The 14,177-nt window shown below is 39.3% G+C and overlaps 1 protein-coding gene across 1 annotated transcript; it reads left to right on the top strand.

Annotated features, from left to right (window-relative positions):
• Positions 1–218: 218 nt before the first annotated feature.
• Positions 219–4,294, top strand: LOC105028038 (fish-egg lectin-like). The gene is made up of 5 exons (XM_010900476.5): positions 219–323; positions 460–690; positions 870–1,087; positions 1,173–1,291; positions 4,079–4,294. Exons 1-5 carry the CDS (start codon positions 269–271, stop codon positions 4,218–4,220), a joined length of 765 nt encoding a protein of 254 aa, XP_010898778.4. The 5' UTR covers positions 219–268; the 3' UTR covers positions 4,221–4,294.
• Positions 4,295–14,177: the final 9,883 nt, after the last annotated feature.

Below are 14,177 nucleotides of genomic sequence, written 5' to 3'. Positions count from 1 at the left end.
TACGACATGCAGAGCCAAACTGCCACATCATTAGTTGACAAGCATCCAATCTCTTGGACTGCATGCTTTAAATGAGGTTAAATGCTCCAGAAGCAAAAAAAGGGCTGTCATGTGATGTCCGTTTTTATAGACACAGGGTCTAAAGGGGTTAATAACCACACCTATTGTTGAACAGGTGTAACAAGAAGCTGTGTTCAGGGCTATAAAAGCACGAAGACCTGCAATGGGACAATTCTTCTTTGGTGAATAACCAGACTAGAGATACATCATGAGAGCTACCCCAGCTATCCCTCTGGTCTTCTGTCTGCTGGCCCTTGGTCATGGTAAGTAATCATCATCTGAATGCACACCAAACTTGGAATTTATCATAATGTTTCCTCATTCATTTCATTCCTATTGTTGTCTACAGTATATCTTTTGTCAGTGTACTCTACTCATGTGGGTTTGGTGTCTCCATAGCATGGAACTGTAAGGAAATGATGTTCAAAAATCTGTGTCAGATTGACGCAGGAATTGGACAAGTGGTTGCTACCGACACAAGTCAAATTCCCTACTACCTGGTAGGGGATGAATTGATCCGCCTGCCTGGTGCTCTGTCACACATCACTGTGGGGCCAGCAGGAATCTGGGGTGTCAATGAGGCATATGCAATTTACAAGTATGTGGCCGGTAATTGGGTGCAAGCTGCAGGTAAGTGATTGGTCATTTTAAAGATGTAAGGCACCTGTGTTTATGCCTTCCTGATATGATCAGAGTCCTCTGAAAAAGTAGTTATTTTTACACATTTAACTCTATGCCTTGTAAGTTTGTATAGTAAATTTGCCAGTAAACAGGCTTTTTGTTTGCCTGTCTGACTGTTTTGTCTTCAGGCCTTCTGAAACAGGTGGATGCTGGCGGTGACCCTTTTATTGTTGGGGCCAACATGAACGATGGACCATTCTGTCTCAAAAGTGATGCCACAGTTGGCTACAAGGGTCCAGACTCACCCCTTCCATGGACTGGATTGTCAGGATTAGTGAAGTACTACAGTTGTGGACCCTTCATCTGCTGGGCTGTTAACAAGGATGATGATATCTTCATAATGAATGTAAGATCTGGGATAAAGTCTGGAGTGTCAGTTAACAATAGTTAACGCTTTGTCTTAACCAATATTTTTACATGTTTACTCCTAGCTGAAGCCAGACTGTCAAAACAGTGGGTGGACTCAAATTGATGGCCAACTTTCCATGATTGAGGTGGCATCTGATGGTAGTGTTTTTGGAGCTAACTCTAATGGGGATGTTTATACCAGGTAAGGTTGATACTTGTATATAGTAACACCTTTTACACTATCAACGTTAACTCACTTTGAAGTGATTTGTAATGAACATACAGTGGCTTTGAAAACATTTGTCTTTAGGCTGAAATCATGACAAATTATGTAATCTTTAATAAGATCTTCAAACAAAAAGTATTGAAGTAAAAAAGTGACAATAAAATTATTGTGTCCACACCCTTCAACTAATACTTAATAAAATAATTTTGCATGGATTTTATCAATGTGTATGTTTGAATAGGTTTATATCAACCTAACACACCTAAGTTTAGCAATGTAATCAACATCTTTGAAAAAAAGATCAGTCAAACTGGATTATCCTGTGCACAGCCCTCTTTAGGTCAGTTCTTAGACTTTCTATATGAGTACATGGAGCTTCCTTTTTGCAAGCCATTACGTAGTTGCTTTGCCAGTGCGTTTCGTATTGTTGTCACGTTACAATGGGAAAATCTTCTGACTTTTGGTTGTTGGCAGCAGGGTGTCCTCTGATATGTCTGGATATTTGGAGCTGTTTATTGTTCTCTCTATACTGACCAGTACTGTTTATTGTCCCCTCGATCCTGACCAGTGTATAAGTGTATAATTAGTCAATGAGTTGGCTGTCATGTGGATGCACTGAGCAGGCTAGATACTGAGCCATGGGGAGCAGAAAAAAGACTGTCAGTAAACCTACATAACAAGGTAATGGAACTTTATAAAGATGGAAAAGGATATGAAAAGATATCGAAAGCCTTGCAAATGCCAGTCAGTACTGTTCAATAACTTATTAAGAAGTGGAACATTCTGGACTCTCTTGATACCAAGCCAAGGTCAGGTAGACCAAAACTTTTAAAATAATACAAAATAAAAAATACCTGACGAGGTCCGCAGATTATGTTACTTTATTTACTGTTACATATTTATTTATTTTCAAATTAAAAGTCCCGTGGCACTCCCAGTAATAAGTACAGCAGTATCATACTGTCTGTTTAAAATACCTTTAAGTTGAAACAAGGTATTTGCGTTGCTATGATACGTAGGGACCAGCATCCCAATCCACACACAGAAGTTTTCATTTGTACGCAATTGATGGCTAGCGATCTCTGGAAAAAATTTAAAAATTAAAACATTTCTGGAAAAGTTGATAACGAAAGCAGGGTATTTTAAAAACTATTGACAGGAAAATATTTATTTGCAGATGTCGCAGGTAAAGCAACTTGCTTAATATGTTAAGCTAACGTCACAGTTTTTAAAGAGTACTCTCTTGATACCAGCTGTACTCTCTTGATACCAAGCCAAGGTCAGGTAGACCAAGAAAGAATTTGGCCAAAACTGCCAGAAGAATTGTTTTGGATACAAAGTAAAACCCACAGGTAACCTCAGGAAAAATACAGGTTGCTCTGGAAAAAGATAGTGTGTTTGTTTCAAGAAGCACAATATGACACTACTTGAACAAAAATTAGCTGCATGGTCGGGTTGCCAGAAAGAAGCCTTTACTGCGCAAATCCCACAAAAAAGCCTGGTTACAATATGCCCGACAACACCTTGACACGCCTCATAGCCTCTGAAACACTTATTTGGAGTGACTAGGCCAAAATAGAACTTTATGGTCAACCATAAGTGCTATGTTTGGAGAGGGGTCAACAAGGCCAATAGTGAACAGGATACCATCCCCACTGTGAAGCATGGTAGTGGCTCACTGATGTTTTGGGGGTGTGTGAGCTCTAAAGGCATTTTGTCAAGACGAATGGGCAGCTATACCACCTGCAAGAATTCAGGGCCTCTTAGACAACTATTACAAAAGACTGCAAGCAGTCATTGATACTAAAGGGGGCAATACACAGTATTAAGAACTAAGGGTATGCAGACTTTTGAATGGGGCCAGTTCATTTTGTTTTTTGTTGCCATGTTTTGTTTTACACTGAACAAAATTATAAACGCAACACTTTTGTTTTTGCCCCCTTTTATCATGAGCTGAACTCAAAGATCTAAGACTATGACTATCTATGTACACAAAAGACCTATTTCTCTGAAATATTGTTCACAATTCTGTCTAAATCTGTGTTAGTGAGCACTTCTCCTTTGTTGAGATAATCCATCCACCTCACAGGTGTGGCATATCAAGATGCTGATTAGACAGCATGATTATTGCACAGGTGTGCCTTAGGCAGGCCACAATAAAAGGCCACTCTAAAATTTGCAGTTACATCACACAGCACAATGCCACAGATGTTGCAGTTTTGAAGGAGCGTGCTGTTAGCAAAAACAAAAATATAAGGCTTGCGTTTATAATTTTGTTCAGTGTATGATTAAGCCATTCTGTTATGACCTACAGTTGAATGTGAATCCCATAACAAATAAATAACATGTGTTTTGCCTGGTCACTCATGTTGTCTTTACAAATGGTAGATAAATTACCAATTCTCCAAGGATATGCAAACTTTTGAGCACACTGTATATATTTACTACTATTCAAAAGTTTGGGGTTACTTAGAAATATCCTATATTTTTAAAGAAAATCTTTTTTTTGTCCATTAAAATAACTGCAGACATTGTTAATGTTGTAAATTAATATTGTATCTGGAAATGGCTGATAAAAAATTCAGTGAAATATCTACATAGGCATATAAACACATGGTATGCAATGAATATATGTAAGTTGTTCAGGACAAGGCAAATACTGAAAGTAAAACCTTTAAATGACCAATATGAAAGTAAAAAAATTACTTAGTTCATTACAAGTGTGAGCTGTAAACATGTAAAACCCACTAATTATGCCAACAGAGACGGCATCTCAGCCAGTAAACCTGAAGGCACAGGATGGACCCAAATCCCAATGTGCTTAAAAATAAAGCATGTGACCTACGACCTGGGTAATCTTTGGGCCATCTCCACATCTGGCGTCACAATGTTGTGCACAAATTAGCCTCTCTTCTGCAGCTGAAGGCCGTCATGGAACAACAACATTGGTCAAATGAGATAAATGTTGTTGCCTGTCAATGCTCATTATGTCATATAATGTTTCCAGTAAATAAAGCTTACTGATAAAACCTGTAAAAAAAAAAAAAATCTGTGCCTTTCTAGATTTTTTGGAGTTGATCACTCTCTCACACAGCTGTGGAGAAATGTATTTAAAGCAACCCTTCCATGCAGTTTCTTTAAACTAGAGACATTTGTGGATTATTAAGATGATCTTTATAGGTTCAACCACATCTCGATTAGGTTTATGTCTGAACATTGACTAGGCCACTTGGATTAATTTGTTTTGCCTTTTTTAGCTATTAAAATATGGGCATGCTTGTGTATTTTGGATCATTGTCTTACTGCTTGAACCAGCTGTGCTTCAGCTTCGTCTGATGGACAGATGATCTTTCATTCAACTTTAGAATCAGGGTCGGACTGATTCAAACCTGAGCTGCTTAGAGCTGAGCCCAAATCCTAGTGTATCAGTACCAGTCAAATGTTTGGACACACCTACTCATTCAAGGTTATTTTTTGATTTTATTTTTAAACAATTATTTTTTATTTTATTTAACCTTTATTTAACCAGGTAGACCGATTGAGAACATATTCTAATTTGCAACAGTGATCTGGCGAAGATAAAGCATCATAATGCAAAGACAACATAAAATGACACCTAAAATAAAGTACAAAATGCAGGTTATTCAAAGTAATTAATAGAAAATGTCTATGTAGAGTTTGTAAAAGAGGTCAGTTTATAAAAGTCAATATAAATAAATAAATATGCAAACCTGAGAATGTGTTTAAGTGCGAATAACTGTTCAGATTCAAGATGTGCAAGTATGCTTTGAGGCACGGCAGAGAGACAGGGGCATAAAACGTGCAAACGCAGTGTGCAGATGCAAAAATTAAGGAGGAGAAAATAACATTTGCAATGATCAGAGAGCATCTCTAACAATTGTTTCTGAAAGGCAGTGAGGGAGATGGGAAGTTCCAGCTTCAGGGTTATTTGCATTTTGTTTCAGAAGTTGACAGCAGAGAACTGGATGGAATGACAATATTGGCATTAGGGATGACCTGAGAGATATACTTGCTGGAACGCAGGCTACGAGCAGGTTTTGTTATAGTGACAAGTGAATATAGGTAAAGCAAGGATTTACCTAGCAATGTTAGCTGATACCAGTTGGTTTGACATTGAGTGTGTAGCCAGTCAACAAGTGCATAGAGGTTGTGTTACGGGTACTGGGCTGCGGCACCCCTAAGCAGCTGTATGTGTCCTGAAATACAGGGAAAATGGTGAGACTGAGAGATGTGGTGTTTCCTTGTTGAAATCTCTGCAGTTATAGCGGGAAAACAGCGGAGTATGCGCTCTTCCTCACAGTCCCTGGGGAAAACCACCGCCTCACAGAGGTAGTACAGCAGACCAACAGATTCCGATGTACAAACCATATTACCAGTTTCACAGCACAGAGAATCATCTTTTGAAAAAAGAAAACAGATACAACCTCAAATCATGTACCACTTAAAACCAAGTTCTTAAAGTCATACAAATGTGATCACACTCTAGTGGGCATCACAGTTGCAGTGGTGGGTATTTTATGGAGTGTTGTTGACTAAATGAATGATACAATGGTAAACTAAATCTAGCTTGTTCAGGACATACTTGGAGGTAGTTCTGTGGATTACATCCCCGAAGTCTAACTTCATTTTTACAAGGGCATGTTTAGCAGCGTGAGTGAAGGTGGGCTTGTTGCGGAACAGGAAGCCGATCTTGGATTTAGTTTTAGACTGGAGGTTGTCAATATAGGTCTGGAAGGAGAGCAAGCAAATCAACCAGATTCCTAGTAGGTATCAACATATTCTAGTTCAGCACTGTCCAGAGTGGTAATACTAGTCAGGCCAACAGGTTTGGGCAGAGTTTGGTTGAAAAGCATTCATTTAATTTTACCGGAATTCAAGAGCAGTTGGAGATCTCTGAAGGAGTGCTGTATGTGATTGAAGCTTTTTTTGGAGGTTAGTTAACACAGTGTTCAATGCAGGGCCAGATGTATACAGTGTCGTTAGTTAACACAGTGTTCAATGCAGGGCCAGATGTATACAGTGTCGTTAGTTAACACAGTGTTCAATGCAGGGCCAGATGTATACAGTGTCGTTAGTTAACACAGTGTTCAATGCAGGGCCAGATGTATACAGAATAGTGTCGTTAGTTAACACAGTTTTCAATGCAGGGCCAGATGTATACAGAATAGTGTAGTTAGTTAACACAGTGTTCAATGCAGGGCCAGATGTATACAGAATAGTGTAGTTAGTTAACACAGTGTTCAATGCAGGGCCAGATGTATACAGAATAGTGTTGTTAGTTAACACAGTGTTCAATGCAGGGCCAGATGTATACAGAATAGTGTCGTTAGTTAACACAGTGTTCAATGCAGGGCCAGATGTATACAGAATAGTGTAGTTAGTTAACACAGTGTTCAATGCAGGGCCAGATGTATACAGAATAGTGTTGTTAGTTAACACAGTGTTCAATGCAGGGCCAGATGTATACAGAATAGTGTCGTTAGTTAACACAGTGTTCAATGCAGGGCCAGATGTATACAGAATAGTGTCGTTAGTTAACACAGTGTTCAATGCAGGGCCAGATGTATACAGAATAGTGTCGTTAGTTAACACAGTGTTCAATGCAGGGCCAGATGTATACAGAATGGTATCGTCTGCGTAGAGGTGAATCAGAGAGTCACCAGCAGCAATAGCGACATCATTGATATATACAGAGAAAAGTGTCGGCCCAAGAATTGAACTCTGTGGCACACCCATGGAGACAGGCACTGGTCTAGGCAGCAACCCTATCCGAGAAGTAGTTAGTGAACCAAGCAATTTACTAAACAATGAAATAACACAGATGAAATCATGTAGTAACTGTCAGCTGCTCAGTATTGCCTCTAATTGAGGCTTCTATTTAAGTTTTCATTTTCCCTCCATCATTGTGCTTCGTGCCCTTTAGTTTGTAGTTATGTTCTCGACTTTGTTTTGTGGTATTTTGAAACCAATGTTTATTTACTATTGCTCTTCGCCTCGGGTCCTGCCACATTTATATTTTAGATTCTTCAAAATAGCCACCCTTTGTCTTGATGACAGCTTTGCACACTGTTGGTATTCTCTCAACCAGTTTCATGAAGTAGTCACTTGGAATGCATTTCCATTAACATGTATACCTATTACTACTATTTTAAAAAGAAATGGCCCTCAGTAATTAAGTATACCCAAGATGAAGATTGAGAAGATTCCAGCTGAACAAAAGCAGCCCTAAAACATGATGCTGCCACCACCATGCTTCACTGTGGGTATGGTGTTCTTTGGGTGATGTGCAGTGTTGTTATGCGCCAAACATACATTTTGGAATTATGGCCAAAAAGTTCAACCTTGGTTTCATCAGACCATAACACATTTTCCCATTTAGGGGACTTGATGTTTGTTTTTGCAAACTTCAGCTGGGCCTGGATGTTTTTCTTTGTAAGAAAAGGCTTCCGTCTTGCGACCCTACCCCATAGCCCATTCATATGAAGAATACGAGAGATTGTTGTCACATGTAGCACACAGCCAGTACTTGCCAGAAATTCCTGCAGTTCCTTTAATGTTGCTGTAGGTCTTTTGTTCTCGTCTTTTCCTCAATTTTGGATGGGCCTCCAGTTCTAGGTAATATTCTCTGTTGTGCCATAATTTCTCCAGTTGATGATGACTGTTTTCACTGTGTTCCATGGTATATCTAATGCTTTGGAAATTATTTTGTACCCTTCTCCTGACTGATATATCTTTCAACAATGAGATCCCTCTGATGCTTTGGAAGCTCTCTGCGGACCATGGCTTTTGCTCTGAGATGCAACTAAGAAAATGTCAGGAATATCCTACTAGAACAGATGAACTTTATTTGTGATTAATCAGAGTCACTCTAAATGATGGCAGGTTTGTAATTACTTCTATTTTACATGAGTTTGAATGTGATTGGTTAATTCTGAACACAGCCACATCCCCAGTTATAAGAGGGTGTGCACACTTATGCAACCAGGTTATTGTAAGGTTTTTAGTTTTACATTTTTCCCCCTCGAAGATTTCAGTTTGTTTTTCAATTGAATTGTTCACATTATAGGTCACATTAAAAGTGACATGATTTATCTTCTGTCTCATTCTTTTACATCACAAAAACCTGGCATTTTCCCAGGGGTGTGTAGACTTTTTATATCCACTGTATGTAGCTTGCACCCCCTATCTGCCAAAGCAGACACTGCTGTTGCTCAATTAAAGTAGCTATGGGTTTCTCTGGGTCTTGTTCACCTAAATGATCCTCTTTCCTACAAGTTCACCCTGGCCAGTTGTGGCAATGACAGTTGTGGATTTTCTCATCTGTCCTCATTCTGGCTCATCTGCAATGTAGAGCTGTTCATTGAGATTAGACTAAACAAGCACAGATGGAAACAAAAACATTTTGAACTGTTTTGTTTTCAATGCATGGCCTTTAGGGATGATGGGCTGTGGGAAGATATTGAAACCATAATATTTTTGATTTTATTGATAAGATTAGTAAAAGCTTTGGTAGCACTTTATTTTGAGAGTTTCAAAAGTGTTTCTGTAGATGCTCTACAGATCATCTATGAATTATCAGTAACATTTTATGAAATCTTTAATCTACTAACCCTAAACCTTACTCTAACCTTGACCTTTATCCTAACCATAACTTTACTTGATTCCAGAAAAATGCCGTCAATGGATAGTACCAGATGATCCACTGATTCGATCTGAATAGTGCTGACTGTCTAAATATCACTATACTGAGCGCAGCACTGAGATCAAGCAGAATTACAATACCGCAATTGTCCCAAAACAACAATAAATAATTTAACACTTTAAGAAGAGCTGAGTCAGTACTATGTCTTGACATAAATCTGACTGAAATTCATCTAGAATACAGTTTTCATTAAAAAAAAAAATTACATGCATGTTTAAAACAGGACGGGACAGTGCCATTGTTGAGGTAGCTATTTATTATGGACTATAAACTGAGACCAATAGTTTCCAGCACTTCTTTAAAAAGGTGTGAGGGAAAAATATCTTGTGGACAGGTAGTAGGCTTCATGTGTGACACTATGTCTACCACATGTTAAAGAGATCAAGGTTCAAAATTGTGAAAAAGAGCAAAACATGGGTAAATCAGAGGGGTTGTGATCTGGAGGTAAGATGCAAGATATTATGGCATCAATCTTGCCAGTGATCCCAACAGGAAAGGCAGTAGCAACCGGGTGTAAAGCTTTGTTTATCTTACTGAACAAGACTTTATGATTGTCAGAGAAATATTTTGCTTTTGCTGTTTTAACAGAGCTGATGTTGAATTAACCTGTTAGGGAAAGGGAAAAAAGTAAATTTCCGCCAAATGTAAATGCTTGTAGCTCATGACCTGAATATAGTAGAAACATATTTTTGGTTCCATTTGAAAGGAGACACCCTGTAGTTTGTTAATGCAGGAAAGTATAACACAGTAGATTTGGCAGAAGATAAAACAAACCAACAACATTCCTCATCATGTTTGAATTGCAGTGGGGAAGGCCAAACATGGATTATGAATCTGGAGGTATTTTCCGCTTGATCCACTAGATGTCAGCAGGATCTGGGTAAACATTCAGGCCATTTGAAATTAAATTCAGTGATCTACTTACTCATTTGTAAAGCAAGGCCAAAGTGTCCTTTACAGATTGGCCACTTTGTGCCAAATTGGACACTTAGGACACATAATGAATTTTCAAGTTCATACCTACACAGAACATAAAACAGTGCAAAGGTCATTAAAATAAGGGTTACACACTCCCAGGAATGTTATACATGATGGAAAATTTGCTTCCCTTCATAAAGGTACTAACAGGAGGCACGACAAGCAGGCAAATCCAATGATCTAACATCATCAAGTGGTGTTTGCATCATATGTGGTGATCTAACATTATATGTGGTGTTTGCATCATATGTGGTGATCCAACATCATATGTGGTATCTATGCCTCCTTACACACATAGATAGTAAGCAAACAGTTGGCTGGAGTAGAAAGAAAAATATTAACAGGGAATTGGAGAAAGAAGGGTGAGACTTATCAACTTCTGGGAAAGCTCTGAAATGGCCAGTCAGATGATGACGTCACAGAGGGGGTCAAGAGCCAGAGGGACCTCCTGAATCACTGTTGATTATTCAGGGAGAAATATGGGGATGAATAGGCCATAAGAAACAGCCACAACATGTCATAGCCAAATCGCATAGACAATTGGTTACATATAAGGACATTATGAACTGAAATCTACTATAACGATGTGACACAATTGGCAGTAAGATGCTCAGAAACTATATGACATAGCCTAATATTGCCTAATATCCTAATGCTAATATATTGTATGTCTTGGTATCTATCTTATTGTACTCACCAAGTTCCAAAAATATAGTCCAAATTGATCTCCTATGTTGCTTTTCCACCTAGGAGTAGCCATTTAAACTTTAAATGCTGGGTATAGTTTCGTGAGCAGTGACAGCTATGTGTCTTGCGTAGTAGTCAAGTTTGGTTGAAGATTTGTGGGGGTGGTGCGCACTGTTGGTGTGTCCTGTGTGTGCATTTTGGTTTTGGCTTTTTCCAGTGATTTTGGCTTTTTCCTCTCGGAACCTTGTTGACTGAGACCTGTGGGTAAGCCAGAGTTGCCCAATTGAAATTGTCTTTAGTGCTCAATGAGCTGTGTGCACCACCTTTTCAAGACGATTTATAAGATCTTGTTATAAATGTTGTTCCCGAAAACGGCTGTCCTACTTGAGATGTCATCCGCTAAGTGAGTGAGTGATCGATCTGTGTGCACTGCCAACGTGCGAGGACTGTCTCTATCTCTGGAGATTTGAGCAGGGCCTTGTTACATCCCAACACAGGTTTCTTGCCAAAGATTGTGAAGAGCTCCTTCAGGTCAGAGCAAGTTGTGGGCTTTCTCTCCTCTTCCCTTTGTGGTAGAGAGAGGAGTGTCACCATCGGTAATGCCCTCTGCATGCCTTGGCACACGCACAGCGGAGAGTTGAGTGACACCTCAGCTGTTGGTGTGTTACTGTGCTTTGGCATTGGGTAAGGCACTGTCTAAACATTGCTTAGCTCATTGGTTTAAGGAAGTGATACGACCATGCTTGGTGTTTACCTGATTGCCTTTGGGTATGTCTGGGTCAATCAGGGAGTACATCTTGGCAGCGTGTAGCTCCAACCTAAACCACTTGGAGCAGAGCTCCCCCTATGGGGTAGATATGGAACAATAGTTACCAGAGTTTTGTAACTCCAGTTCTTAGTGGAGCAGAGCCCCATAGGGCTTTAGGCCCTGAGCAGACCGTTGAAGGTTTGGGAGGACGATCGGTGGGATTGTGCCACGTTCCCTTTACCTTGAAGTCAGAGCTTGGAACTGGGAATGACGTCACACCCGAGTTAACCCAAGTTGATTGTGTACCAAAAGTTCAAGTCGGAAAACGAGATGGACGCCCTCATTAAAGCTTTTGTTGTGCTTGCCCTTTTGGAATATATACAATGTTTTTCATTGTATTTCATTGTGTAGATCTTTTTTTTGACCACTTTAAATCGGCCATTCCGTAACCGGTAACGTAACCTGTAACCTGGACAGGTAAGTGCTCTTCAGAATATTTTAATGTAACTATAAATGTAATTTTCCTATATAATTTATAACACTAGTCTGCTAAATGGCATATGGTGATGCCATCTTGGATTACGAACTCGGGGCTAGTGGGGTTGCTACAACGTTCCTAGTTGGAATTCCGAATTGAGGGGGCGTTCCAGTTGAAACCTCAGACTTGGAACTAAAACATTCTGACCTCTGAAAGAAGAAACTTATTTTTTTAGGTATGCCTTTCTGCTATTTAAATAAAAACAAAGTCACACAACCTCTATTTGGTTTTGGTATGTAGCTTAGAAATGGTTAATGACCAACAACTACATAAAATAACTAAATCAGGGCTTTCTGTGTTATACAGACTGCTGGAGCAGATAATACCACCATAGACTCACAAGAGTGAGTACCCCAGGGCTCCCTTGTAAAAGAGATTTGATTATCTCAATGGGACATCCCCTGGTAAAATAAAGGATAAAAAAAAAAAAAAAAAAAAAAAAGAGGGCATACATCTACCATCTTTATATGGTATACTCATTCATGCCCCTTGTATTGTTGTGGAAAAATTCCCTACTACTCAGGAGTTCAATAGTCGATTTTAATGACGTCACAATGCAGTACTGGGCTGCAGAGCAACCAACTTCCAAACCTTAGACACACATTTCTATACAGTATGGCTATAAAATAATTTTTGGGTTTCCCATTATGCAAATCTCTGGGCGGGTCCTTCCCATATCTTCCACAATTGTTTCACAACCCTCTGAGATCCGCACTACAAGTTACCTTCATTAAGCATTGGTGGTGCAAGTTCTAGAAGCTTCATTAAAATAATTGGGCCATGAAAACAATTATTTGATCTCTGAGCTCATTGAAACCTTAGTCAACGACTCCCTGTTTTCTCAGCTCAGGAAAACAATTGATCTTCTCATCTTCCCAAGGGCTTCAAAGATAAGCCACAGATCTGTTTGTTATCCACATGAAATAATACTGTTGTTCATTGGTCTCAAGAGAGGAAGGAGAGAGACAGAGCACAGCTGTTGATCTTCACACACAGAGAAATCCAAACTGTGTACCTTATTGTTCGTCAGCCTCTCTTTTTTAACAATTCAATGTGGAAAAATCAAAGACAAACAAACTGTTCAGAAAAATAGTAATGTGGCCCATTTGACCTGTTTAAATGTTTTAACAATTGTGTGAGTACAGAAGCATTTTATGAAAATACCTCTACAGTATTTATAAGAAGCTAACCACAATAGTAGTGATCTAGCCCCTGGATGGGTTGCCCTCTTGGGTTGCAGCCTTCTTTGTGTGTCGGTGACTCTATTGGTCCCATCATATTCTTTTGACCGCTGGTCAAGGGATGGGGAATCTTCCCCCTGGCCCTTCTGGTTTGCAAACCTCATAGTCTAACCATGTTGACACTATGCTGGCTTGTCAGGCTCAGTAGGGCCCTGTCTTTCCATCTCCACTTTGTAACCACGGATTATAGACATTTGTTGAACTAATGTGTTAGTGCTTTTTACAGATCTGTAGGGGAGTAGAGAATTACTGGTTTAGTGTTGGGCTAATTAGAAAGGTACTAAACCTGTATTTAGCCAAGTAGGAAGAATACAAGATATGTTCTTGGTGTCGTAATTAAAAGAGAGACAAGACATGAGTGGACAATTGAACTCAAGAAGTATTTGTAAAATACAGATGGCCAACCTGCATTTGGGTAAAACCTTGGGTGGAGAGCGAAACTGGGTGGAGAGCGAAACTGATAAGAGGAATAAACGTAACTGGTTGAGACCAGATTAACATGTATTAATAAGAGTTATATTGGATTGAATTGGCATCACATCCCACACAATTTAGGTGGGGGGACTAGTAACATTGGTAACTGTCCAACTAAATTGCCAACTAAATAATATTTCTTGCAAAAAAAAGATTAATTGGTAAGTACACTGTTGATCATCTGATTTTTGACCTAGATACAGTACTATTACAGCCAGACATGTATTGGGAATGATATTGCTAGATGTTTCTTCTCGCGATTAGCGTATTGTGACCGTTGGTAATTGTGCGGACCATAGGATCCGGCAGCAGTGATGAAGTGGAACATGGACAATTGGTGGGTTACTTAAACCCCACAGGTGCCATTGAACAGCAGTAATCATGACAGAGAGAGCAGTCTAGAATAGTTGCCTGTTTTGCATTTCACCTTATGTATATGCTGTTTGGTATTCATTTTCTCAGCTCCAGTAAAA

Source organism: Esox lucius, chromosome 10 (assembly GCF_011004845.1).
Source record: "Esox lucius isolate fEsoLuc1 chromosome 10, fEsoLuc1.pri, whole genome shotgun sequence".
NCBI classification, from domain to species: Eukaryota; Metazoa; Chordata; class Actinopteri; order Esociformes; family Esocidae; genus Esox; species Esox lucius.
This window is presented reverse-complemented; position numbering and strand designations above follow the sequence as displayed.

Coding starts and splice junctions, on each gene's coding strand:
- LOC105028038 (XM_010900476.5), top strand. CDS start 269: ATGAGAGCTACCCCAGCTATCCCTCTGGTCTTCTGTCTGCTGGCCCTT. Junction 324..459: donor TCTGCTGGCCCTTGGTCATG/GTAAGTAATCAT, acceptor GTGTCTCCATAG/CATGGAACTGTAAGGAAATG. Junction 1,088..1,172: donor ATGATATCTTCATAATGAAT/GTAAGATCTGGG, acceptor GTTTACTCCTAG/CTGAAGCCAGACTGTCAAAA.